Genomic DNA, 26,535 nt, shown 5'->3' with positions numbered 1-26,535 from the left:
AGGAAACTGAGGCCCACAACCAGTGGGGAGGGACACTTACGAGCACATATTATATATATGGAGGACACAAAGGCAAATGCACATAGTAACATATGCCTGTCACATTCAGGGCAACCTTCATATGCACAGTCACACATACACATAACATGCATATGGGCACAGTCACAAATAATCATATGAATACACAGAGCTGAAGTTCACATATGCATACACAGGACACAATCACAACCCCACTCACAAGACCAAACCCCGTCCTGCGCACACACAATCCACAGAGAGACACATTTCCATATTCACTGGCCACACATTCACACATCCCATACACACATACGCTAACGCGCACAACTGCGCGCGCACACAAACATTTACCTACAGAATCTCAGACACACACAAACTCCCACACACAATCTCTTCGCCTCAGCCGGGTGTGCGTGCCTGGCGCGCCTCCCTCCCTCCCTCCCTCCCCCTCCCACGCCGCCCCCCCCTCCCCCAGGGCTCTCACCCTCCTCCGATTCCCCCTCCCTCTTGTCTTCGCTACAGCCAATCACCGAGGGAGGGAGGCCCGGAGGCCTGGCCCCGGGGGGTATATGAACCTTCCCGGGGACTCCCCCAGGCACCGTCCGAGACTGGGAGGGAGAGGGAGAAGTAGCGGGAGAGGGAGAGAAGAAGGGAGGGAGAGGGAGGGAAGGTGGGTGGGAGAGCCCAGCTGGGCCTGGGTAGGGGCTAGGGGTGTGTAGGAGGGTGGGGATGGAGCTGAGAGGCCCCAGGAGGCGGGGGCCCCAGGAGCCTGTAGCCTCCTTCCTCCGGGACCCGAGCACAGGGCGCATCTACAGGCGGGGGCGACTGCTGGGCACGGTAAGGGCTGAGGAGAGGGGGAGACCTGGGAGCCCGGGGGCATGCTACTCCTGGGTCCCTGGGGGTTAGAAAGGGAAGGATGGGGACGATGAGGCACAAATGGGTGCAGAGCAGGGAGGGAGGGGGAGTCCCGCGATGGGAGGGGAGCCAGGATCCAGAGGGGCTCGCCCCAGACGATTTCTGAAGTCTCTTCCAGCTCCAAATTCTCAGATGCTGGCTGGCCCACTTTCCCAGACTTACTTACTTGGCTCCTCTGTTTCCTCCTCCTGGGTCTGCCTTTACCCCTAGCCAGACTGCAGTGTGTGTGTGTGTGTGTGTGTGTGTGTGTGTGTGTGTGTGTGTGTGTGTGTGTGTGTGTAGAGGAGAGGGGATACATATGTAGGTGGCCAGCTGAAAGGCTCAAGCCCACAACGGTCCAGGTAAGGGACCCAGTACAGGTGTAAACAGGCAATGGAGGAAATGTATGGCTTTGTACTGTGCTCATGTGTGTATGTGTTCGTGCATATGTGCGACCCTCCCCCCCTCTCCCCACTCCCAGCATTTGGGAGCAATTGAGGCCGGGTCCTAGGAAGGGTCTGGGTGAGTGGTGTCCAGGATGCTTGTAATGTGTCTCATGTTCCCTGGGACTCCCCCTCTCCACCACAGGGTGCCTTTGGCAGATGCTACAAATTGACTGACATGTCTACCAATAGAGTCTTCGCCCTCAAGGTGTTGCCCCGGGGAAGACTCTGTGGGCTGGACCAGTGGGGGAAGGTAACACTTCCTCTGCCTTTTCAGAGACTCCTAACCCTGATCCTTTCCCCCCAATCCTATCCCAACTCGATCCCCATCCCTAATCTTCCATTCCTGTCCATAATCCTAAATCCCTAGTTCCCATCCCTTATTCCCATCCTTATTGGAAGTATTTCCATCCCTAATACACTGATGCTAGTCACTGATCTCTCATGTCCCAATTACTAATCTCCACCGTCCCTGATTTCTCCTGTTCCCATCCCTATCCTTTATCTTCCCTGTTCCTGATACCCCATCCCCATTACTGATCCACCCCATTCTGATGCCTCATCACTCGTCTCCCTATATTCATCAATGTCTGATGTTCCCTATAATTTCCCTTTCACCCTCATTGCTCTCCCTTATCACTGACTACATTCATCTCATCACTAATCTCCTTCTTCCCTAACTTCCTTCCCCATCCTTAATTCCCTCATCACCGATCTTCTTTCTCCATGAATCCTCTGACTCCATCTCCATCACTGATCCTCGGTTTCCATGTCTGACTTCCCTTCACCCTCATGGCTGATCTCCCCCATCTATGAATCTCCCACCCCCCGCCTCACCCCAGATCTCCATTCCTATCCTTAATTCCTCTATTTCCATCCCTGACACCTAAATCTTCCTCATCCCCGACCCCCAGGTTCCCAGCCTCCTCAGTTCTGCCCCCAACCCCATCATGCTTCTCTTTCTGCCCTGCAGAGGGGGCCACCTTCCCGCCGGCAGGTGGAAAGAGAGATTGAGCTCCATAGCCAGCTGAGGCATCGGAATGTGGTTGGCTTCCATGGGCACTTTGCTGACCAAGACAATGTCTATTTGGTGCTAGAGCATTGCAGCCGCAAGGTGAGAGCCTCCTCATGGCTAACCTGCCAGGCCTATGTCTGATTCACCTCATCTCCTCCTTCTCTGACCTTTCATCCTCATCACTGATATCTCCATCCCTGACCCCCATCCCATCTCTCCATCAGCTTCCCCAGCATTAATCTCTCCCATCTCTGATCCCTCCCAAAAACTTATCCCTATTTCCTCTCTGCTGAAGCAGCTGGGTGGTAGAGTGGTGGAGCACTGGGCCTAGAGTCAGGAAGACCTGAGTTCAAATGTGGTCTCAGACAGAGTGTAACCTTATGTGATCCTGGGGGTCACTTAACCGAAGTCGGCTTCACTTTCCTCAGCCGTAAAATGGAGATAATAGCAAGCACTTACCTTGCAGTGTTGTTCTGAAGATCAAAGGAGACAATATCTGTAAGGTGCTTAGCACAATGCCTGGCACACAGTAGGTACTATATAAATGTGTATTCCCTTCTCTCTTCTTCCACCTCCGGCACTGGTCCTCTCTTAGGGCCAAACCAGGGTGGGCCTCCTCAAGGCCGAAAGTCAGGAGGCCTGGGTGCCATTCCCATTCTGCCCCAGACTCCTTGTGTGACCTTGGGGAAGTGCTTTCTCTTCCTGAAGCCTCAGTTTTCCCATCTATAAAATGGGAAGAATACCCTCTCTCCCTGGACTGTTGTGAGGAAAGAATGGATGGAAAGGCCCTGGGGCTGGGGTGATGGGGTAAGTGGGAAGGCTGGAAAGAGCACCTTACCATACCCGGCCTCTTCTTCCTTTCCTTCCCTTCCCTTCCTTCCTTCCTCCCTCCTTTCCTTCCTCCCTTCCTTCCCTCTTTCTTTCCTTCTTTCCTTCCCTCCTTCCTTTTTTTCTTCTTTCCTTCCTTCCTCCCCTCTTTCTTCTTTCCTTCCCTCTTTCTTCCCTTCCCTCCCTCCCTCCTTCCTTCCTTCCCTCTTTCTTTCCTTTCCTCCCTCTCTCCTTCCTTCCCTTTTTCTTTCCTTTCCTCCCTCTCTCCCTTCCTTCCTTCCTTCCCTCCCCTCCTCCCTCCTTCCTTCCTTCCTTGCTTCCTTCCTTCCTTCTTTCCTTCCTCCCTTCCTTCCCTCTTTCTTTCCTTCCCTCCCTCCCTCCTTTCCTTCCCTCCCTCTCTCCGTTCCTTCCTTCCCTCCCCTCCTCCCTCCTTTCTTCCTTTCTCTTTCCTTCTTTCCTTCCTCTCTTCCTTCCTTCCCTCCTTCCCTTCCTTCCTTCCTTCCTTCCCTTCTTCCTTCCTTCTTTTCTTCCTCCCTCCCTCCCTCCGTTCCTTCCTTCTTTTCTTCCTTCCTTCCTTCTTTCCAGTCCTTGGCCCATGTCCTGAAGGCCCGGAAGACACTGACTGAGCCCGAGGTCCGCTACTACCTACGAGGCATCGCAGCCGGCCTGCGATACCTCCACCAGCAGGGTATCATCCACAGAGACCTCAAGCTCAGTACGCGGAGGTTCAGGGGCAGGGACAGGGGTGGCTGAGGCAGAGGAGGGGAGGGAAGGATGGGAGGAGTGACCAAGAGAATTAACAGAGAGTCTTGTGAGAGGCAGGAGACCAGGGACATCGTGTGTCCCTTGTGAGCACCCTCTCCCCTACCCTTGCCCCACATGCTATCACACTATCACACAGCATCATATACCCCACATGCCATCACATACACACACGCACACACCATCACACACACACACGTCATCACACATTATCCCTTCCTTCTTCAGGTAACTTCTTCATTACTAAGAACATGGAGGTGAAGATTGGCGACTTGGGACTGGCTACGAAAGTGGGGGCTGGGGGGCACTGCCATGGGTAAGTGTGTGTGACTTGCTTGTGTAACTGAGGGGTTGTGTTTGGGCTCTTGTGCAAGTGTGGTTGTTGGTGTGACTTTGGGTGTGACTGTTACCTTGTGATGTTGTGTGTCTGCTCCTCTATGTGTGACTAGGGGGCAAGTACTGGCATGTGGCTCTGTGTGTGTACATGCACAGGTGTTACTCTCCACGTGACACGCAAGTTTGTGCACGTTGGACACCCTTCAGTCTGGGTCGAATGCTGTCAGTGCTTCTGTCTTTCTCCCCAGGGGGCTCTGTGGGACACCTAACTACCTGGCCCCAGAAGTTGTCTCCCGAAAGGGTCACTCCTTCCAGTCGGACATCTGGGCTCTTGGCTGTATCATGTGAGTACTGAACATATGGGGGTGTGACTGAATGTCTGTACACATGTGTATGTGGGCACAGCTGCAGATTACAGGTCTGGTGGGGGCTTTGGGGCAAGGTCCATGAAAGGCTCATCCCATCAGAAACCCCTTCCTCACCCCAGGTACACCGCACTGACGGGCTTCCCCCCCTTCAAGGCCAGCCCAGTGCCCGAGATGTATCAGAGCATCCGGGACGCCTGCTATCCTGTGCCCGCTCACCTCTCACCCAATGCCCGAAGGCTTATTGCCCGCTTGCTGGCCCCTAACCCCGCTGACCGGCCCAGCCTCGACCAGGTCCTGGAAGATGACTTCTTCACTCAGGTCAGGGCCACATCACACCTGGGTGTGGGTATGGGAACATGGGCTCAGCCATTGAGGTGAGATCCTCCCTTCTCAAGGGGCTGAGGCCTGAAGGGACCCACATATTCCTGCTTATGGGTCAGACCAGTAATAATCTAAGCTCTTTCACTTCCCTTCATGAGTGGCAGCATGGTGCCGTATCAATCAATCAATCAATCAATCAATCAATCAATCAATCAATCAATCAGCACCAAGCATTTATTAAGTGCCTGATATGTGCCACGAACTCAAGAAGGGGGACTGGACTTAAATCAAGGGAGCTCCAAGTTCAAATTCTGCTTCCAACACTTGACTATGGCTGCATCACATGATTTCAGCCTCACTTTCCTCATCTGTAAAGTGGGGGTAGTATTAGTTGTGCCACCTCCCTCACAGAGCTGTGAGGCTCAGAGAAGAAAGTGATCAGTGTAAAGGGTTTTGCCTACATGAGGGGGCTGTATAAATGGCAGCTGTTAATTGTTTTAATTTAATTTAATTTAATTTTATGTGAGGCAGTTGTGGTTAAGTGACTTTCCCAGGGTCACACAGCTAGTAAGTGTCAAGTATCTGAGGCCGGATTTGAACTCAGGTCCTTCTTACTCCAGGTCTGGTGCTCTATCCACTGTGCTACCTAGCTGCTCCTGTTAATTGTTGTTAAGATTATTATTGTTGCTGTTTCTCTGGGTTTGGAGAAAAGGGAAGGGAGAGCTTATTGTGCCTTCTTACACGGAAAGAAAGGGAGACCCAAGGGAAGGGAAGTCACTTGACCACCCTCAAGGCTAGTTAATGGTTTCCTAGGATTAGAGCTAGAAGTGACTTTAGAGGCTGTTTACTCGAATCCCTTCATTTTACAGATGAGGTTACTGAGGCCTAGAGAAGGGGGAAGGGCCATAGCATCACAGATCTAGAGTTAGAGTGGCCCTCAGAGGACATCTAGTCCAACCTTGCCATTTTAGAGATGAGCAAAATGGGGCCCAGGGTAGGGAAGTGACTACTTGCCCAGGATCACCCAGGTAGTAAGTGGCTGAGGTAGAATTGGAACCCAGGTCCTCTTAATTCCAGAACTAAGGCCTCCTCACCCTCTGTGGAAAGAAATTTTGTGTGTGTGTGTGTGTGTGTATGTGTGTGTGTGTGTGTGTGTGTGTGTGTGTGTGTTTGTTTGTGTTTTTAAGGGAAGACAATCGGGGTTAAGTGACTTGCCCAGGGTCACACAGCTAGTAAGTATCTGAGGTCATATTTGAACTGAGGTCCTCCTGACTGCAGGTGGGGTGCTCTCTCCTTGTACTGCCTAGCTGCTCCTGGAGGGCTTTCTCTACAACATGTCCCTGGCTTTATTTTGTTACTTCACTGATGAGTCCTTCCCCCTTCTTTCCCCTGCAGGGCTTCACCCCAGACCGATTGCCTCCTCGATCTTGCCACACAGCACCCATCTTCACCATCCCCCAGCCCTTGGACAAACTCTTTCAGAAAGCCACCCAACTGTTCCTGGCCGTGGCCCAGCGCCGGGCCCCACGTGAGTTATGTGGTTGTGGAAAAAGAGGCAGGAGACCATGTTCCCAAGGTCAGCCCCTCTGCCCAGCTACCAGGGGCAGGCCAGAAACACCACCGTGGCTCATCTCTTCTCTCCCCACTCCTCGCTTTCCAGGATCATTTATCCCAAAGGTGCCAACGGCTCCAGTGCCCGAGGACCCCCAGAAGACTCCCAAGGAAGCAGGCAGTGAGGTGAGAGACCCAGGGGAGGAGGCTGGGGGCAACATTGCTCACATTTAGTCCAAGGGGGCTTCCACCCCTCATTCTTTCTTGTGACTCTTCCCATTAACAGTCTTCAGGCTCCTCACTTCTTTTTTTTTTTTTTTTGGTTAGGCAATTGGGGTTAAGTGACTTGCCCAGGGTCACACAGCTAGTAAGTGTTAAGTGTCTGAGGCTGGATTTGAACTCAGGTACTCCTGACTCCAGGGCCGGTGCTCTATCCACTGCGTCATCTAGCTGCCCCTGGGCTCCTCACTTCTAAGATGAGGGGGTAGATGATGACCCCTAAGTTTCCTTCCTGCCCTAATACTCTCTGTTCTCTCTGACAGTCCATGTTCTAAGACCTCTTCCACCTCTGACACTCTGTGTTCTAAGGGCCCTCCCAGCTCTGACATCCTGGGTTCCAAGAAACCTCCCAGTTCTGACATTCTGGGTTTTAAGGTCCCTCCCAGTTCTGACATCCTGGGTTCCAAGGACCCTCCCAGCTCCGACATCTTGGGTTCCAAGGTTCTGACATTCCATGTAAGAACCCATCACTGTCTAGGGTAGTGGAGGAAGGATGAGAATTCAGGGCAGGTCTTCAAAGGGATCAGTGGCCCTCAGAGGATAGGATGGGGTGTTCAGCAAAATGAGGTAGCCTGGAGTGATACAAAGAGCCCAGGCTTGGGAGCTAGGATACCTGGGTTCCAGTCCTGGCTTTGTCATAATTTGATGTTGTGACCATGGACCAGTCACTACCTCCCTGAATGTAATAACACTTGGACTCTGCCTCATACGAGTGTCCCAAGGAAGAGCCTGGTATATTGTTAGGACTGGCCTTATGTAGCTGGGTGGCCCAGTACATAAAGCACTGAGCCTGGAGTCAGGAAGACCTGAGTTCAAATCCAGCATCAGACATTTATAGCTGTGTGACCCTGGCCTAGTCACTTAACCTCTGTCTGTCTGATAATAATAGCTCCTTCCTCCCAGTGTGGTTGATCAAATGAGATAATAATTGTAAATTGTAAATACAAGACTAATTGTAGAGCACTTGGCACAGTGCCTGGCACCCAATGGGTGCTTAAGCATTGCTTGTTTGTTTCCTTCCTTCCTGTTCCTTGTTTAGGTCCTTTCTCATCCTCCCCACAAGGCTGAAGCCCCGGAGGAGGAAACTCAGCCCCAAGTTCCCTACCTGGAGACACCTATCCACCTCCTCCTCCGAAGGAGCCTGAGGTGTCACTCACCTGGTACTGAGGGTGAGCGGCCACTGATCCCTCCCCCCCTCCCTCCCCCTCTGAAGTGTCTATGGCTTGCGCCCAGGGAAAGGGGGGTGGCTGGAATGAAGGGAGGTGGAAGAACCCTTGTCCAGAAGGATGGAAGGTTGGGAGGGGTTACCTGGTTCATGGGGGAAGGCGTCCTTGGTTCTAATGCTGGTTATGCCCCTGACTTGGCTTGGGACTGGAGAGCCTCAGCTCTTCCATCTATAAAATTAACTGGATCTCAGATTCCTTCCAGCTCTAAAAAAACATCCCATGCAATTCTGTGACAGGCCAGGACCGCAGCTGGATGGCGTAACCGTAGTTGGCTGTGGCAGCTAGTAGTGAACAAAATCTTGGCTGCTTCTGGGTCCTGGGGCTCCATGAGCAAGCTACTCACGCATTCTCAGAAGGTGTCTGATTTGACACCTTCCTGGGCAAGAACTCTCTCTATAAAGTTCTTGGTAGTGGTAGTGCACTCTCCTCTTGAACACTTCTAGCGACAGGGAGCTCATTACCTATCTTTCTTATTTCTACAGAATCCCCAGGGATTCCAGGTGATGGGGCTGAGGTGGCTACCAGGCTCCTGCAGAGTTGCCTGGGCTTTATGCCAACAGGTAGGACCACCCTCCCCCTTCCCTCCCAAATCTCCATTCTCATCCCCCTTCCTAGACACAGACTAAATATCTAGGTTCAGGCCGTGCGACTGATCTACTGTGTGGCCTTGGGCCAGCCAGTTGCTCAGATTGGGGTTCACTTTCCTCCACTTTAGGATGAGGAGGTCAGATTAGATGACTCCCAGCTCCAAGTCCTTGTTCTTTGGAGACCTCACCCTCTTCTCCCTTTCTCTGCTAAAGCTTTTGCTGTCCTGCCCAAAGCCAGCGGCCAGGCTGGTTCATGGGTAGCTGCCACAGGGTATAGAGTTGCTTGCTCACTTACCTTGTCCTCCTTGTGTGCAGGGGAGCGGGACCCGCCTGGGTGGCAGCAGCCGGTATTGTGGGCCACCAAGTGGGTGGATTATTCTAACAAATACGGCTTTGGCTACGAGCTCTCCGACCGCAGCACTGGGGTCCTCCTCCGTGATGGCACACACATCGCTCTCCAGCCGGCCCTGGGGTGAGTCCCTGGTCCTTATGTCTATCCGTGGGGTGAGTCTCCAGCTCCTTCCTTCTCTGACTCCCCTGCTTGTCTCCTGGCAAGGGTCCTTGTAACCCGAGGTCTTTCCCCATTTACATCTATTTCTGGGTCTCTCCCACAGGTGCATAAGCTACTCTCCGGTTCAGGGTGAGGTGGTGACCTTTACCTGGAGGGAGATTCCTGACTCCCTGGCCACCAAAGTGGCTGTCCTGCAGCTCTTTACCCGCTATATGCAGCGGTGGTTGGTAGAGGTGAGGTTGGGTCTGGCAGGGACTGCTGGGCTCTGGTGCCCTTCCCATCTCTCCGGCCCTTGACTCCCCTACTCTTGCCCTCCCTACAGGGTGGGAGTCTTCCTACACAGCCCAGCCTCAACCCCGGCCCTGGCTTCTCCCTGCTCCACTTCCTCAAGTCAGACCGGGCCCTGCTCCTGCTCTTCAGTGATCAGACAATGCAGGTAGGGAGCTCAGGGGGAAGGGAAGAGGCAGAAGGGAGAAAAGGGATACCAGGGGGGCATGGAAGGGGCTGGGACCCTCCCTGCTGGCAGAACCCAGTCCTGGCCACAGCTGCCCTCTCTCCCTTGGAAGGGGCTTCTCGACTCGGGTCCCCAGGGTCACACAAACTCCTAGGATGTGTCAGGGGGTAGTGGAAAGCACCCTGGACAGGGAGTCAGCTCTGCTGTGTGACCTTGAGCAAGCTGACCTTGCTGGGATTCTTCCATCATCTATACAATGAGGTTGATATCCAGAATCCTTTTCCACTCTGACTCCCCCAGCGAGAGGGAGCCCCTGGGCAGTTTAGGGGATCCCTGATGCCATCCTCTTGCTGCCATCCACCAGAGGGAGAAGTGAACAGGGGACCCTGTGACCAGCTGCTGCCTAAACTTACATCTGTCTTTGGCATCAGCTACTAGGGTGGGCCACAGCATGGGAGGGGAACGATCACCATCCTTCATTGTCCATCTTGGCCAGGTCAACTTCTACCACGACCACACCAAACTGCTCCTGAACTGGGCCGGGGAAGAGGCCCTGCTCACCTACATTGACCAGGAGCGCCGGGCCACCTCGCGTCCACTGGGCATCCTGCAGCGCCAAGGTTGCAGCGAGGTCCTGCGGCAGCGCCTCTGCTACACCCTCCAGCTGCTCCAGACCTTCTAGCACCCTGTCCTTGGGCCTCTGGGATGCCAGGGGGAGGTGGCAGGGGGTCTGCAGGCCAGCTGTCTAGAACCCCCGATGATTGGAAGAGCTTTATGAGGAAATAGTGCAAGTAGGGAAGATGTGCAGACTAGGGGAGCAGAGGGCACAGGAGGCACGGAAGGTCATTAGCAGGTTGGGTAGAGATGAGGGATCCAGGGAGAGGTGGCTTGGACACTGGAGAAGAGGGTGAAGGCAGAGTTTGGGGTGGACTGGGTGTAGGGAGAATTCTAGAGAATTCCCAGGAAGCCTCAGAGACCTCTGCTGGCTGACCCTTTCATTTAACAGATGGGCACCCTGCAGCCCAGAGAAGAAAAGGGACTTAGCCAGGGACACAGAGAGTGGAAGACTAGAATCCAGGGCTCCTTGTTCTCAATCCACTGCCCTGTTCCTCACCCCATGCTGCCCAACACCCAGCAGGACAATCAGCAGTTATCAAGGCTGGAGTGAGAGCCAAAAGGATGGGCAGAAGCAGAAGCAAGTGAAGGAAGGAGAGCTGGAGCAGCTTCCTTTGGCCACCATGGACCCAATGAGGTCAGCTTGGTACCAAGATTGGGCTGGAAAAAAAAAAAAACCCAAGATGAAATTTAACAGGCATAAATGCAAAGCCCTGCTCTTGGGTTCAAAAAATTAACCACACAAGAACAAGATGGGGGAGATACAGCCAGAAAAAGCATGTGAAAAGGATCTGGGGATTTTAGTGGACCGCAAGGTCCATATGAAGTAACATAAGACATTGCAGCCTCCAAAGCTTGGTACAATCTTGGGTTGTATAAGAGAGAAAAAATGCATCAAGAAGAAAGAAGGCAGGAGACACGTTGCCCCCTGCCCCAGTCAGACATCCAGAGGACAGTGTTCGGATTAAGGAAGGACGTTGCTAAGTTGGAGCAGATCCGAAGGATGGGCAGTGCAGGGAGGGGCCTGGAGATCATGTCATACCGGATCAGCTGAAGGAACTTGGGGGTGTTAGCCTGGAAAAGAAAAGACTTGGGCAGAGTGGGGGATGAAAGAGGCATAGCAGTTGGTTTTATTTTTTTCCCAAATATCTGAAGGTTTGTCATATGGAAGAGGGATGATTTCCCTTATTTCAAACTTGTTCTGTCTGACCCTGGAGGTCAGACCTAGGAGCACTGAATGGAAGTTGCAGAAAAGAAATTGGGAGAAATCTGTCCTACAATGAGATGGATTACCTTGGGCAGTGGGGAGCACCCTGTCTCTGGAGGTCTTCAACCTTCCATTTGTTAGGGGTGTCGTCATAGATTCATATTGCAGGGAGGGATCCTCTGAAGTCTCTTCCAACTCTTTGATCTTATGGCTGATTAAATACTCAGTGTGGGATGACAGGGGATGATGGGACAGATGGGTGATCTCAGCAAACTCCTGTCCTTGCTGGATTTGGCCTGAACCAAGCAGGCACAGGCCAGAAGGGCTGGGTGGGAGCTGAAATGGGGCAAGGGCATTCTGCAAGGTGCCCACTGGGCTGGACCGAGTGTCTCCAAATGGTCTTTTTTATTAAAGGAAAAAGCTGGGATTGGATCCTGTTGTCTGTGTGGGAGGGTGGGACAGGATGGGAAAAGGTATTGCTGGCCAGGGAGGACGATCTTCCTCACCCAACTGCTGACGCAGCCAGTTCCCTTGCACTGCTCACCCAGGGGATGGTGACCAGGAGAAGAGTTGTTGGGCTCTCTTTGAACCCTTGGGTTCTGACATCCTGACTTCAATGATCAGGGCTCAAAGAAGCCCGGAGGATCAAACAGGATCACCCTAATCTTTGTGATTTCGGGCTTACGGAAGCCTGAGCAGGGAAAAGAGTACCAGACTTAGAGTCCAAAGAGTTCTCTGCATCTGCCTACTTATGTGGCCTTAGGAAAGTGCCGTTCCTTCCCCGAGCCTCAGTTTCCCTATCTGTAAAATGTCTCTTAGATGACCTCCAAGTTCCTTTCTGCCCATAAGATCCTGTTATCTCAAGATAGGTGGGGGGGGGGGAGGGGAGGGGAGGACGAGACAATCTACAACAGGAAATCTCACCGGGAAGCCCAAGCCTTACATGCACCACAACCCCCCACCCCCAGGAACTGCAGCTAGTCAGGGAGCAAGGCCCATAGAGGGAATGCTGTGGAGGTCAGGGGGTGTGAAATATTAATGAGACTGTGCTGGATTTTGCAAAATCTCATTCCGTGAGAGGGGAGTCAGGGGTAAAGCAAGGCTTCTGAGCTCAGCAGGGATTTCTCCAGAGGTTTTCTTTCCCCCGCCCTGGTCCCATCCCCGCCAAGTCAGGGCTTTTAATATCTGTCTGGGCTGGAAATAGCCAAATAGTCAGGGCCTGAATTCCTGACTTAGCTGGGCAGCCCCGAGCCGTCTGAGATGTGGACAAGGGTCGGATAGGGCTGGCCTCAAAGGTGACCCATTTGGGTCACAAGCTGGTCAGAAGGCAGAGAGCAGAGTAGATTGTAGTTTCCCCTGGCCCTGCTAAAGGGACCTGAGTTGTTGTCTACTTGTGTTTGTGGACAGCCTGGAATGGTTCTAGATTCCAGAGCCTTCTAGTGTTTTCCCAGTATAAGATGAACCAGCAGTCTGATCCAGGGATAGAGGAGCAGGTCATGGAGGGTGATTGGCTCCTGTAATGGGGGAGGGAGGGGAGGAACGGACAAAGCTTCAAGACCATTCCAGACTTGTCCCAAATCCAAATCCTACTACTTTTTTTTTTTTTTTGGTGAGGCAATTGGGGTTAAGTGACTTGCCCAGGGTCACACAGTAGTGTTAAGTGTCTGATGCCGGATTTGAACTCAGGTACTCCTGACTCCAAGGCCTGTGCTCTATCCACTGCGCCACCTAGCTGCCCCCAAATCCTACTTCTTAACAAAATAGATGTTATCAGACAGCAAAAAGAGCTTGGGAGGTTTGCTCTTTGACTTGTATGATCTGGCTTTACCACTAGAAGGGATCATGTCCAAAGGGATAGGAACAGACCTCAAACATCCTTGAATTGCCTCTTAAAACTAAGATGGCATGGAGAGAAGCTGAGGCTCTTGAAGCCCAAGATTTGGTAGCTCCTACCAAGATGGAAGTGCTTCAGACATAGATCTCGTGGGCCACTGAGCCTCAGTATGAAGCATTTTCTCTTGGAGAATCTGGGCATTAGGGCATGTGTCGGTTCAACCCCAGCAAGGAGCCAAGACCAAGACCAAGGCAAGAGAGGGTGTGGTCTGACTTGGTTAAGGGGGGGACTCAGTACCCCCCAGGGCCCACACAGATGAGATCACGAATGCTTGAAGCCCAAGTCTGAGCATGCATAGATTTCTCCAAACCTTCCTAGAACCTGTGTCTGTTCTTGGGTCATGTCACTTTGCCTGGGAACCAGACTGATATTATGATTCCTCGTGTAACAAGCATTGATGGATCCCAAGGTACCTTTTTCTTTTTTCATTTCAAGGTTCTCCATACTTTTAGTGTTGGGGTCTGGGGAACACTATACTTGATTCTCTTTTTGAATCACCTTGTTGGACAGTCTTAGAACTGGAGGGCCAGGGCAGCTAGGTGGCACAGTAGATAAAGCCCTGGATTCAGGAGGATCTGAGTTCAAATCTGACCTCAGACACTTGACACTAGCTGTGGGACCCTGGGTAAGTCACTTAACCCTCAATGCCCCACACAAAACAAAACAAAACAAAAACAAACAAAACTGGAGGGCTTCTTGTAATCATTTATGTAAAGGGCATTGAGGTGGGAATAAGATCTGGCTTCAACCTAGCTCTTCTGCTTGCCAAGTGACCTTGAGAGGGTCACTTAGCTTCTCCCTGGCTTTGTTTCCACCATCTGACAAATGGGTATAATAACCCCTTTGATGCAGACCTCAGAGGCTTTGTGATGATCCAGGGAGAAAGGAGATGCTAAAGTGCTCTCATCAACTAGGTGGCTAGATAATGGAGGCTTGGACGGGTTAATGGTCATAAGGCTGAGTATCCGAGTCAGAATTCTCACCCAATTCCCCAACCTTATTCATCCAGTTTGAGGTCAAATGCCTTTGGGTTCTCTCAAAACCCAAGTCTACCATAAAAAAGCAAGGGGAGGGGGCAGCTAGGTGGCGCAGTGGATAAAGCACCAGCCCTGTATTCAGGAAGACCTGAGTTCAAATCCAGTCTCAGACACTTGACACTTAATAGCTGTGTGACCCTGGGCAAGTCACTTAACCCTCATTGCCCCGCCCCCCCCAAAAAAGGCAAGGGGAGTCTGAACACTGAAGAGGCTATCCTCCCCTAAAATGGGCCTGGGCTGGTGATTTGGTGATTCTCTTTTCTCAAAATGGAACCAGCTGACAAGCTCAGGCCCTGAAGGGTTACAGTGGTTCCCACCCCTCTTTGCCCTCCCCATCTCAGGGAAGCTCCAGGTTCTCCTGTTACAGGCTGGCCTTAGGGAGGTGGGTCAGGAGGCAGTAATAGTAGAGTCTCTACTCTCCTCTCATTCCCTAGGGGTGAAAAGGTGGGGGGAGGAGACAGCACTTGGGCCGTGGGGATGACTTAATGGAGACCAATAAATCCCGAAGGGGCTGAACACAATACATCTGACCCAAGCCAAGAATGTGGCCGTGCTCGCTTCTGAGATGATAGTACATGTCTGGAGTGTTTGAGAGCTGAGAGAAGGAATGGAGGGGAGACAGCAGACGGTGGTGCCCTGGGCTGGCTCAGAATAGCCACAGTATTAATATTGGACTTTGGGCACATGACGGCCCCCCTGAGTCTGGGGACGCCTAGGGAATCTGGGAGGTTTAGGAGTTGCGTTCCCAGTTATTCCTGGGCCCCAGCCAACCGCAGTTCTTGAGAAAAGGCATTAGAAGGGCCCCAGTGGAGGCAGACGGTGATGAGAAGGTCTGCCAGATTGGCCTATTCTCCTGGAGCGGAATGCTCCCCCAAATCAAGCAGACACCCTTAAGTTCCCAAGACCCCAGTAACTGGAGAAACCTATAAGAAGCCAACGTGGCTGATGGCCGATGCCTGCCACCTGGAGGTGAGGAGGAGGAGAACATGAGCCATGGTCCTGGGATTGGGCATGAGTCCATCAGAGTCCAACCCTTTTATTTTTTTTAGGTGAGGCAGTTGGGGTTAAGTGACTTGCCCAGGGTCACACAGCAAGTAAGTGTTAAGTGCCTGAGGCCGGATTTGAACTCAGGTACTCCTGAATCCAGGGCCGGTGCTTTATCCACTGCACCACCTAGCTGCCCCAACCCTTTTATTTTGTAGAGGACAATGCTCAGGTCACAAGAGGCTAAATGGACTGCTTAAAGGTCCATAGATAATAAGATATAGAACTCCCATTCAATCCCAGGTTACAAGTCCACGTCTTCCACTAAAGCATGTTCCCAGTAACCAATGAGGTATATTCCAAAAAGTCACTTGTCAGGCAGTGACAACTAGAGAATTGGAAAGGGCCTCAGAACATGGAATGTCAGAGCTGGAAGGAACCGGAGAGACCATCTCCTTTTAACCCTCATTTTAGCCAGGGACAGGTCACTTCATGGCAAACCCAAGTGTCCCGGTCTCCAGTTTAGGGTTACGTCCATGATACCATGTTCCTTCCCCTAACTCTCTCAGGACCCAGCATAGCTGTCACATAGCAGGGGCCATGACAAATGCCAACGGCTCCCTTTGGCTCTCCATGAAGAGGAGGCAAGAGTCATTATCTGGTTTGGGGCAGGCCCATCTACAGTCAGACACCTGGGCTCTGGAGAGGATGGAGTGCAGATGGACAAACTTTATGGAAATGAGCGTCTACCCTTTCCCAACAGCCTGGAAACCTAGGTTATCATTCTCAACTCTTCACTCTCACTGCTCCCCCCACGTCCAATCTGTTGCCAAGGCTTGTTCCTTTTACCTTAGTGATATCTCTTGCCCCTTTCTTTCTGACACCGCTACCACCCTGGTGCAGGCCTTCATCTCCTCACACCTAGACTACTGCAATAGCTGCTGGGGGGGCAAGGGGTTTCCTGCCTGCCTCAAGTCTTTCCCCTCTCCAATCCATCCTCCATTCAGTCACTAAAGTGATTTTCTTGGAAGCTTTAGATATAGGGGCCCTGATGTTGACATCTTCCTGAGGGTGCCCCTTGGTCTTCCCTGTTACTGAAGAAACTTTCTATGTCCTCACCTTTCTCTGTCGGCTCATCTTGCCTTTCTTTACTAGACTTTTAGCTCCTTAAAGTGGGGCACTGTTTCCAGGCTGCAGTATGTGATTTTCTTAAAGTGCAGGTCTCACCATGTCATCCCATTACCCAACAAATTCCATTGGCTCCTTATTCCTTTCAGGATTAAATATATAAAAATCTTTTAAAAATAACAAAAATGCTTTCATCCATTTATTTCTTTTTGAGTCTTTTTTGGGTGGGGCAATGAGGGTTAAATGGCTTGCCCAGGGCCACATAGCTAGTAAGTGTCAAGTGTTTGAGGCCAGATTTGAACTCAGGTCCTTCTGAATCCAGTGTGGGTGCTTTATCCACTGTGCCACCTAAAGGTAACGCAGTGCCTCCCTATTTTAATATATATATATATATATATATATAAATAAAATCTTCTCTTTGGTCTTCAAATCCCTTTCATAAGAGCCCCTCCCCCAACAGCACTTCCAGTCTTCTTCTGCCTCACACCCAGCCATGTGCTCTTTCTTCAGTCCAGCGACACTGGCCTCTTTGCTGTTCCATCAAGACACACTTCTCTCTCAACTTCCCGCATTTTCACTGGCTGTTCCTCCTGTCCAGAACATTCTCCTTCTTCACTGCTTCCTGGCTCCCCTAGTCCCAGCTAAAATCCCAGCTTCTACAGGAAGCCTTTCCCAATCCCTCTTTAAATTCAATTTTATTTTATTTTCAGGTACAAATCTTCTCCCTCTCATATCCCTCTCCCCCACTTATTGAGAAAGCAAAACAAAGGAAACCCATTACAAACTTGTATACTCAAGCAAAACAAATTCTTGCATTAACCACATCCAAAAACCCCCAAACAATGTATGGTTCACTCTACATTCTGAGACCGTCACCTCTCTATTTGGAAGTGGATAGCATGTCCAACCCCCTCTAATTCCAGTGCCTTATCCCTGTGGATTATCTGATTTGTCTTGTATGTAGCGTGTTCGTACATAGTTGTTTATATATCGTCTCCCCCATTAGATTGTGAGCTCCTTGAGGGCAGGGACTATCTTTTCATTGTCTCCCTAGAACTTAGCCCAGTGCCTAGCACATAGTAAGTGCTTAACATTTTTAAACTGACAATCCTGTAAAATTGTATTGGTGGGTGGGGTGGAGGGCCATGGGGCACAGGTATGGAAATAGCATGTATTTCTCAATCCTTCCCTGATTTCCCCAAATGGGGATACAAAAGAATCTGGGCTCCCCTGTTGTGTGGGAAGAAGCACCCCAAGCAGGAGCTGGAAACTTCAAGAAACACTGCTCCTGTCCCAAAAGATCCTTTTAGAAACCACTTTTTATTAGTAATAAGCACTTTGCCAAAACATGGTCAGCTTAGTGGGCCAGTTTGACTTGAACCATTACAAAAATCTCAAAAGCACCATTCTTTGGGGGCGGGAAGGAGCAGGCAGGGGTTAGGGTGCAGACCGACATGACCCCAAAGGAGAGAGGGGAGGGGGAGGGGGGAAGGGGCCAACTGTATAAGCAGAGACGGCTCCTTAGTGCTTACTCTGGTAAGCTCATTGAAGACAGGGACTGTTTGGTAGTTGTCTGTATCCCTAACACGATGCCTTGCATAGTAGATGCTTACTTAGTAACTGCTGAGTTGAGTGAAGAAGAGGACCTTTTTGGTGAGGTTGGAAGTTTATAGAGGGGCAAGTTTTACCAGCCTCGGTATCACATTCTCTCTGCAAGTTGACGTTAGCAGCTGTCTGTCTCCATGAAATCGGTGCGGTCACAAGGCTTTGGAGGGTAGGCCAGGGCAGCCAGGATCGTGCCTCCTTTCTAGGGCCAGACAAAGGGCTACTTCCTTTTCCTACCCCAGAACGACAGGGTCCATTTGGCATCAGTGCCAAGCCTGCTACCAGGCTCGCATGGGACAATGAGGCAGTCAGGGCAAGTGGGCTCCACCCAGTGGTTTCTTTTGAGAAAGCTAAAAGGAGCAGAGCCAAGGGAAGAGTTGGGCACCTTCCCAGCCTGGCATTCCTGACCATACCACGCGCCTGTTTCCTGACCCTGCAGCTGATGCACCTGCATCAGGCCGGGAGGAGGGGCAGGGGGCATAGTCTGCAGCCACGGGGTAGGAGTGGAGCCTGAATGAGACAGACTAGCGATCTCTAGCCCTGCCGTGGGCAGAGAAGATAAGATGGCAGACAATCCTTTCTCAATGACGGGAGCCTCTGGGGAGCTGAGGCTGTCCAGTGCTGACTCAGCAGCATCACACCTGCCTTAGGTATTTTAAGCCATCCCCACTGAGAACGGGTTTCTCCTTTGGGATTCTGCTGGGTACCTGAGCTGGGCTTTCAGTACAGCCAATATACGTCAGGGCATGGAAAAGGCTTTTAAGATGCTGGAAGAGAAGGCTACTAGAAACGGGGTCAGGTAGAGGCAGCAAAAGACCCTAAAGAAAAGGCCCAGGCCCCTGGGCTTTGGGGGCGAGAACACTGGGAAGAAGGGGCCACAGTCAGTTCCACAGGCTCAGAGATCTCTAAGCACTGACACTAGTTCCTGAGGAGGAAGCAATATGGGCACAGGGCTGGCCCAGCAAAGCAGGCAGCAATTCAAAACCTGTGACCTTTCATATTCCTTATGATGCCACAGGAGATGGGGACAGAGCAAGAGCTTGGTGCTGGGGGCACGGGGTGGGTGAGGGCACCAGGAAGGAAGGCACCAAAACTCAAGCCTGTACTACCCTCTTGAGGAGTTCCTAGCCAAGAAGGTAGTAATTCTGGGGCCAGCTTGGACAGATAATGCATTCTTTGCCTGCTTAATTAGACTGAGGATTAAGAGGTGGAAGGACCAACTCTAAAAGATATAGTCCAGTCTTACCTTTTGGCAGATGGGGAAAACTGGTGAGGGGAGGGGAAGGAACTTGTCTATGGTCATATGGGTAACAGTCAGGATTCAAACGCATCGATAGATCTTACCGTTACACTAACTACCTTTCACAGCTCCATCTGGAACACACTTGGCCTCCTGCAATGGCTCCTCCCTCCTGCTCCCAAGCACTCTGGCACCTGGACAGCAGAGCTCTAAAAGCAGCCACGGCCCTCAGACGCCTTGTTCTCCTCCCTGCTTATGAGTTTAGACATCTACATCTTTAAAACAACCACCACCAGCAGCAGCAAGGGCAAAGGTCACAAGCCAGGAAAACCCACTAGCCTCCAGCCTTCCCTGATCCCATGTGGCAGGACAAAGATCAATGGGGTGTGTCTGCACCTCGAAGGCTGAGTAGTGAAATGAAGCAGAGGCCACTCACTCACTGCAGGGTCCAGTAGGGTCTGGCTAGCATAAAAGGATGGCAATTGGACAGAAGAATTAATCACATCTCCTGACACCAGCACAACTGCCCTGTGGATTTGGAATTTTGGGCCAGAAGATTGTGGTAGTCACAGAATCGAAGCGTAAGCACCTCACTTTCCTGGGATAGTGAAGACACCAGGGACACCAGCTACTGAGCCTTCAGATCTGCCCTTACTAGCCCTGGCTAAGGAAAATCAGTTATCTGTCCTCCTGGCCTACAGCTTTAGGAAAGGGCAGTGTGGATTAGCTACAACAAGGCCTGGGCACAAACCAGCTTCCAAATCATTCCACCCTGGTTTAGGAGCTGGGTGTGGATGAGTGACAGGGAAGGGGGTGGGGGGAGGAGTTGGAAAAGAGAAGAACCAGACCCCCTCCCCTCCCCGCAACCACTGGTCTGCGGGCAGGTGATGGGAGAGGGAGATCCACCCTCCTCTATGCCTTCCTTGCCAACCCAGAGAGCACAGTACTTGATTTTACAGATGGGTCTTGCTGTGGCTGACTGCACTGTCAGCTGTTTCTACCTTGGGGTCTGATGAAACCAAGAAAGAGAGATGCTTAAGCAAACACTGGAGGAGTCATGGAACTCCAAGCACCTGACTGAAAAACCCAAGTAGAGGGAGGAAGGCACCATACTTCACTGTCATAGTCAAAGGCAGGGGGCTTACCACTAACACAGTGAGAAAAGTGTCAAAAGATTAAATTAAGTGAGAGATCAAATCTCCTTTTGTCTGGCTATTCCTCAGGAAGTGGGAGGGGGAGAGACAAAGAGATAGAAAGTGGGAGGGATTTTTTTTTTTAAACAATGAGGCCAAAGCTCCAGAGCTACAATAGTCAGCTCAACTACACCAGGCTCATGAGGGTGAGGAGTTTATGGTTTCCCACCTTAGACGGGTCATCTGGGGTCATGATTAAAATCCAATCAGGCTGGTTCAGCTCAAGGCAGGAGGATGTTTGACTCTTCCCTGAAGGTGTTTCTGTGGAGAAGGGCCTCCCTTGGCAGGGGGAGCACAAATGAGGCCCAGGGATGCAGAGGCACAGGGGGCTGAGGCTGCTTCTAGGAAGGACGGTATTTGGATGGGAAGGCTTAGTATTCATGGATTTGTGGAGGGGCTTTAAAGATCACCTACCCCAACATGAGGCCCACAGAAGTCGGCTCAAGGTCATAGGGTGAGGCAGAGGTAGAGCTGCCAGGTGGTAGAGGGTGGGGAGAAAAGAGAGCCCTCCAACGGCCTTCTTATGGAAATGGATTTGGGGGTGTCTCCCTTGCCTGAGCACTCCCTCCTCATCTGACTCCTGGCTTCCTTCAAGTTCCCCCCCAAACCCCACCTTCTCCACAAGCATTTGCCAAACCCTTTTTATTCCAGTGCTTCCCTCTGTTGAGTCTCTGCTGTTTGTCCCATCTACAGCTTGTTTGTACCTAGTTCTTTGCGTGCCATCTTCCCCATTAGACTGTAAGCTCTCCGAGGGGCTGAGGGAACAGGAATAGGCAGCAAGTCATGCCGGGAGAGCTCGTGCCCTGATTTCTCTGACACCCACCAATTAAAAGCTGTTCCCGGCCACTCCAAAGTCAAAGGTGCTGCATCTTCCTCTCCATCTTTCCTGGGGGCACTCTCTCTCTCTGCCATCATACCACCCCACCTTTGCTGCCTGCTGCTTGCTAACACAGAAAGCCCAAAAGCCGAGTTCAGGTCTCTGTGCTTGTCTTGTTCTCGTAGGCTGAGGGGATGGAGAGTGGCCGAGGGCAGGAGTAGTCCCTGGACAGAACCAGGCCCGCAGAATCTCTCCTGCAGGATTTAGAGAAAGTCTTTTGGGGTTAAAGTGTGTGTGGGGGGAGTCACTTAGGCCAAATTCCTTCCAAATGCCTTCTCCTAGGGAGCTAGCTCCAACCCGCCCTCACTCACTGAACAGGCTAACAATAGGCTTCCTCCAGGTTTATTATGTGTAAGCCAGGCATTAAACACCCACTGAGCTGCTAGGCTCAGAGTCCCGAAGGAAAGGTTGGACAAAGCTCAGGGTGAACTTTCTAAGGCCCCTTGGTTCCAGGTAGGAAAACAACTCACTCATTTCACTCACCAGCTCCTGCACACACGCGCACACGATGCACTCACCCCAGCTGTCAATTCCCTGAGGTCTAATCGATCTCTCACTGAAACAGTATATGATGAACCACCCCCAAAAGACTAAACCATGATTTCTGCCTTAACAATCACTCAAACTAAACCATTTCAAGGTAGGAGGAGGGAGAGAGGGAGGCAAAGGAGAGACTCCTTCTTTCCCTCCACCCTTGAAAAATGATCACAATTATTTCATAGAGAACCTGATCTCGGTAACTCTGGGGTGGGATGGACAAGGGGAAAAAAAATATCAGGCCATATGGCCAACACAAGAACTCTCCAAACATCTTAATGTGACTGAGCAAAGACCCTCAAAAGGGACTGGAAGGTTAAAAAGTAGAAATCAAAACAGAGTGGGTTTGGGGCAGGGTGTAGAAATCCCCACTCCCCTCTGCTAGTGGCTGGGCTAGAGTCCCTCTGCTCTCTCTCTGTTGGGAGTTTAAGGCAACAGGGAGGCCAGTGGAAGGTTATGTCCACACTTGCTCAGTCCTGAAGGATGGGGATGCATGAAGAGCTCCCGTGCTAGCCCATCAACAGGCAGAGGGCAGTGAGCTGCTGTCTGACACCTTCAGGCCTTTGCTCAGGAGGAAGGCATCTTGCTTGGGCTCCCGGCCGAGGAACTGCTGCAGCATGTTGATAGCATCGACAGAGCCACCAGGCTTCAGGATGCAGGTCCTGTAGTCCATACCGACCTGCAAGAGGGATGAAGGATCCAGTGTGGAGGGAGGGGGAGGGGAAGGGAGAGGGAGAGGGAGAGAGGAGAGAGAGAGAAGGGGGGCTATAGGGGTTATCTCCCCCTCAACCCTTCCCTGACTTGGGATACAGGGGATGGGAGAAGTACTTCCCTGCGCCGAGGCTGTACTGGGAGGCACAGAATCCTGATGGGGAGCAGATGGTCCACACTCCTCTTCTCTGGGAGGAAACACTCTCTTGGGGGGCGGGGGAAAGGGAGGGAAGGGGGGGGCAGCGGCACACTTAGATTTCCTAAAGTCTTGGGGACAATCCCCACCACTAGGGGCCTTCAACGAGAGGCCAGATGAACTCTTTCAGGGAGGCTATGAAGATGATTCCTACTTAGGAATGAGCAGAAGATCTCTGAGGTCTCTTCCTACTTTGATGATTCCCTGGATCATAGATCCTAAAGCTGGAAGGAATCTTAAGAGAACATCTAGTCTAGCCCCAGTTTTTAGGCAAGTAAAATAAAACTATTCTTTTTTTTTTTTTTTGGTGGGGCAATGAGGGTTAAGTGACTTGCCCAGGGTGCTAGTAAGCGTCAAGTGTCCGAGGTCAGATTTTGAACTCAGGTCCTTCTGAATCCAGGGCTGGTGCATTCTCCACTGCACCACCTAGCTGCCCCCACAAAGGCCCAGAGAAATCAGGCCACATCTGTGGCTCTGGGCAAGTTACTTAACCCCCAGGAACACAAAGGAGTCCAGATTAGGCCGATGGGGAGAGAATTCTAGTGGGGGAGGAAACAAGTATAACAGAGAGCACTTCTGATCACCCCAGGAACACTGCTGGATCCCCAAAGTCTGGGGCCTTTCAAGTCTTGCAAACATTCCCCAGACCTAAGCATCTGAAGTGATACCAATTTGAGACATAGTCTAGCTAATGGTAGGTACTCAAGCAGCGACTATTCCTGGAATGATGAAGGGGACGGTTCCCAGTCACTCTCCGATCAGCAGATATAGTCAGTCTGTGCTAGCCCCCGGCCCCAGGGGAGGTCAGCTGCTCTGATAGAATGGCAGCTCTAAGGGGGTGGGGAGGAGGGAGAGGGAAGGAATTCTGAAGTCCTGGGTAGGAGCAGGAGAAAGGAAGCTCTTGGCAGAAGGCCACAGCGGGTATCACGGGGCAGCCAGGAGGCAGGCAAAGGGGGCATCCATCTGGGAAGCTTACGAAGCTCAAACAGACTAATTCAAAGCGCTCCCAGAATCTCCGTGGTTGGGAGGGCCCTCAGGGGTGGTCTTCAGGTCCCACCTGGAAGGAGCCCCAGGAGTGGGGAGCCCATGACACTTGGGCAGCTGTCATCATTAGGAAGTTTTCTTTATGTGGAGCCCCAGGTCCACCTCTCTACAGCCACCCCACCAAGCTCCTGGTTTGGTGTCCTTGGGCCAAGACAGACACGTCAAAATACTCTGTCAGGTGACAGCCCTTCACATGCTGAAAGACGGCACCTCTGCTGCCCACATGTTGTGTCTGGCTGCTGCTGGCCCTGGCCCTGAGATCCAAAGGGCTCCAAGAGGGAAGGAGAGCCTATAGACCTGCCCTGGAAAGTTGAGGGAGGTAGGAGAGCTGACTTCCCCCAGTAGTGGGAGAGACTTTGCTGAGAGAAGAAACCCAGGCTCACCTGGGCTAACAGAAGGTGCACACAGAGGGCTTTGGGATTATACAAAGCTGTGCTGCACTTTGCAGGGCAGAGGGAGGGAGCGCTAGACAGGAGTTCACCAGGGAAATGTCTTCTTCCTGCTTACTGATGGGAAAGGGGACCAGGAGGACTGGAACCAGTCACAGGAATGAGCTGTTTTACCTTACAGTTGAGGACCCCTTCCATTTTGAAGCGCGTGTGAAACATGTCCATGGAGTACACCTCACTCCAGAGGTAGCCGTAGTACTGGGCATCATAGCCTCCTGCCAGGTGACCGAAAGTGGCCGGCATGTTAGTACCTGGAGAGCAAACACAGAGTGAGGCAAAGACCACAAGCTCTCCCCTTTTCCTGAAGTATCTGACATTTCAACAAACTATTCTATGTGCAGAGAACTGTCGTTCATTCTGGGCAAGATGCCTCAAGGACCTAGGAGGTCTGCAGAATCCATTTTCCTCTCAGAGACACCCATTACAACTAGGAAGTCACTCTTCACGAGCTACTCAGGTCAAAAAAGAACCCTCATCTTGGGCCGACGGAGAGCTGAGGGTCCCTGAGCATGGGTAGCCTGGCCCTCTCTGCCAGACCTACCCACCACAAGGCACAAGGTCTCCTCCACGCCAAGAGGAGGCACTGGAGTAGGATTCCAGGGCAGTCAAGAATTCACAATTCCTGCTCACAGGGGGGTCACAATAGAGGCAGCTGCTCTAAAGGTTCTTCCCTCAAGTTTCCTATAGTACCTCTCCCTCCCTCCTCCTTAGGAGAGTACCTCACTTCCTACTTCGCTGAGAAAAGAGATCAGCATGAACTCCGATTAATCACAATGACGGATTTTAGTTCTGTAGAAATACTTCCTCTTGGTAAGGGACTATTATGGGGTGGTTTGTTTGCTTTTTTTTGGTTGCTAGGGGAGGTTTCAATTGGGGGTGAGGTAGCTTAGGAAATGACTGACAAAAGAATAAAAAGCTTAAATATTACTTCACACTCATTACTTTTTTTTTGGTTTTTGTGAGGCAATTAGGGTTAAGTGACTTGCCCAGGGTCACACAGCCAGTAAGTGTTAACTGTCTGAGGCTGGATTTGAACTCAGGTCCTCCTGACTCCAGGGCCAGTGCTCTATCCACTGCGTCATCTAGCTGCCCCACATTACTTTTTTTTTAAAAAAAGGAGTAAGATAAAGTTGTAAAATAAGCTGTTGTGAGCTCTTTCCTTTCATATTTTAAAACTCCTCCTAATTACCCCTCCTCCCCATCATTCTCTCCTCCTTGGCTCTTCTCTCAAAGGGGACTTGTCCTCACCTCTATAAACTTTTCTACCTGTGTTCCTAATCCTATCTCTTCCAGGAAAGACTACCTCTTCTACCACCCTCTCTCTTTCATCAACCTCTCCTTGTCTCCTGGGGTCTTTCCTACTGCTCACAAACATATCCGAGTCTCCCCATCCCCCCAAAATTTTCATTCAACCCCACCATGCCATGTCACCCCGTGTATGTACACTCAGCTTCTAGAATGACCATCTGTACTCATCACTTGCAATCTGGCTTTTGACCTCAACACTGGACTAAAGCCTCTCTCTCCAAGTTTACTAATAATCTTAAAAAGTAGTATTTTTGTCCTTAAAAATCACATCACTTCCTGACAACTCATCTCCCACTTCCAAAAAATAAAAGAACCTTCCCTTGTAAGAAAGAAGTGGAGTTAAGCAAAACAAATGAACACATTGGGCATGTCTGACCACATCGGCCTCCCGGGGCATCTGTTTTCCACTGCCTCCTGGCATTCTTCACCAACAGTCCTCTTAAGTCATGATTGGTCACTGTGACAAATGATCTCCGAGTTACTAAATCCACTGGCCTTTTCTCGGTTTTCACCTCCTCCATCAAGCTCTTTGCTGCTGCTGTTTCCACCCCACCCCCCCAACATGAACCTGCTCTTCTCTTGGCTTTGACAGCTTTCTCAGGCTCCTGTACTGGACCATCATCCGTGACCTGCCCTACCCCAGCCATGCTGTCCCTGAGCCCTTGTCTCTTCTCTCTTCACACCTAAGCCCCTTCCTACTGTTGGTGATTTCATGAGCACTTCTGGTTTCAAACAACTTCTCTATGTGGATGACACCCAAAGCTTTATATACAGCTCCCATCTCTCTCCTGAGATCCAGCCCCCATCACCGACAAAGAAAAGCCATGGACCCCCTTGGCATTCTGGGGAAATCTAGGGACCCTCTCACAACAGTGTTCTTTTAAAATGCATAATGAAGCCACTTATATTGAAATAGT

The 26,535-nt window shown here is 51.3% G+C and overlaps 2 protein-coding genes and 1 long non-coding RNA gene across 4 annotated transcripts in view; 2 read left to right on the top strand and 1 right to left on the bottom strand.

Annotated features, from left to right (window-relative positions):
• Window positions 1–747: 747 nt before the first annotated feature.
• PLK5 (polo like kinase 5 (inactive)) lies at window positions 748–11,797 on the top strand. 2 transcript variants are annotated; one of them, XM_043975550.1, is made up of 15 exons: window positions 748–855; window positions 1,501–1,608; window positions 2,329–2,469; window positions 3,784–3,913; window positions 4,189–4,276; window positions 4,545–4,640; window positions 4,784–4,982; window positions 6,381–6,513; window positions 6,646–6,722; window positions 7,855–7,984; window positions 8,524–8,601; window positions 8,944–9,100; window positions 9,243–9,372; window positions 9,462–9,575; window positions 10,090–11,797. In XM_043975550.1, the coding sequence occupies exons 1-15, from the start codon at window positions 748–750 to the stop codon at window positions 10,273–10,275; spliced, it is 1,875 nt and encodes a 624-aa protein (XP_043831485.1). In that variant the 3' UTR covers window positions 10,276–11,797. The 2 variants fall into 2 exon arrangements, with proteins under 2 accessions (XP_043831485.1, XP_043831484.1); XM_043975549.1 differs by having other exon boundaries at window positions 6,381–6,722.
• Window positions 11,798–18,386: 6,589 nt separating this feature from the next.
• On the top strand, window positions 18,387–20,500 carry LOC122740712. The gene is made up of 2 exons (XR_006354768.1): window positions 18,387–18,713; window positions 19,432–20,500. It is a non-coding gene; the product is annotated as an uncharacterized LOC122740712 (long non-coding RNA).
• A 1,199-nt stretch (window positions 20,501–21,699) lies between these two features.
• THOP1 (thimet oligopeptidase 1) overlaps window positions 21,700–26,535 on the bottom strand; it is a 45,374-nt gene continuing 40,538 nt past the window's right edge. Inside the window, 2 exon segments of the mRNA XM_043983291.1 lie at window positions 21,700–22,589; window positions 24,425–24,561. Of these exon segments, the coding sequence (XP_043839226.1) occupies window positions 22,428–22,589; window positions 24,425–24,561 (299 nt within the window). The 3' untranslated portion in view covers window positions 21,700–22,427.

Source organism: Dromiciops gliroides, chromosome 1 (assembly GCF_019393635.1).
Source record: "Dromiciops gliroides isolate mDroGli1 chromosome 1, mDroGli1.pri, whole genome shotgun sequence".
Taxonomy (NCBI): Eukaryota; Metazoa; Chordata; class Mammalia; order Microbiotheria; family Microbiotheriidae; genus Dromiciops; species Dromiciops gliroides.
The sequence above is the reverse complement of the archived record's forward strand: the minus strand, read 5'-3'. Positions and strand labels throughout refer to the sequence as shown.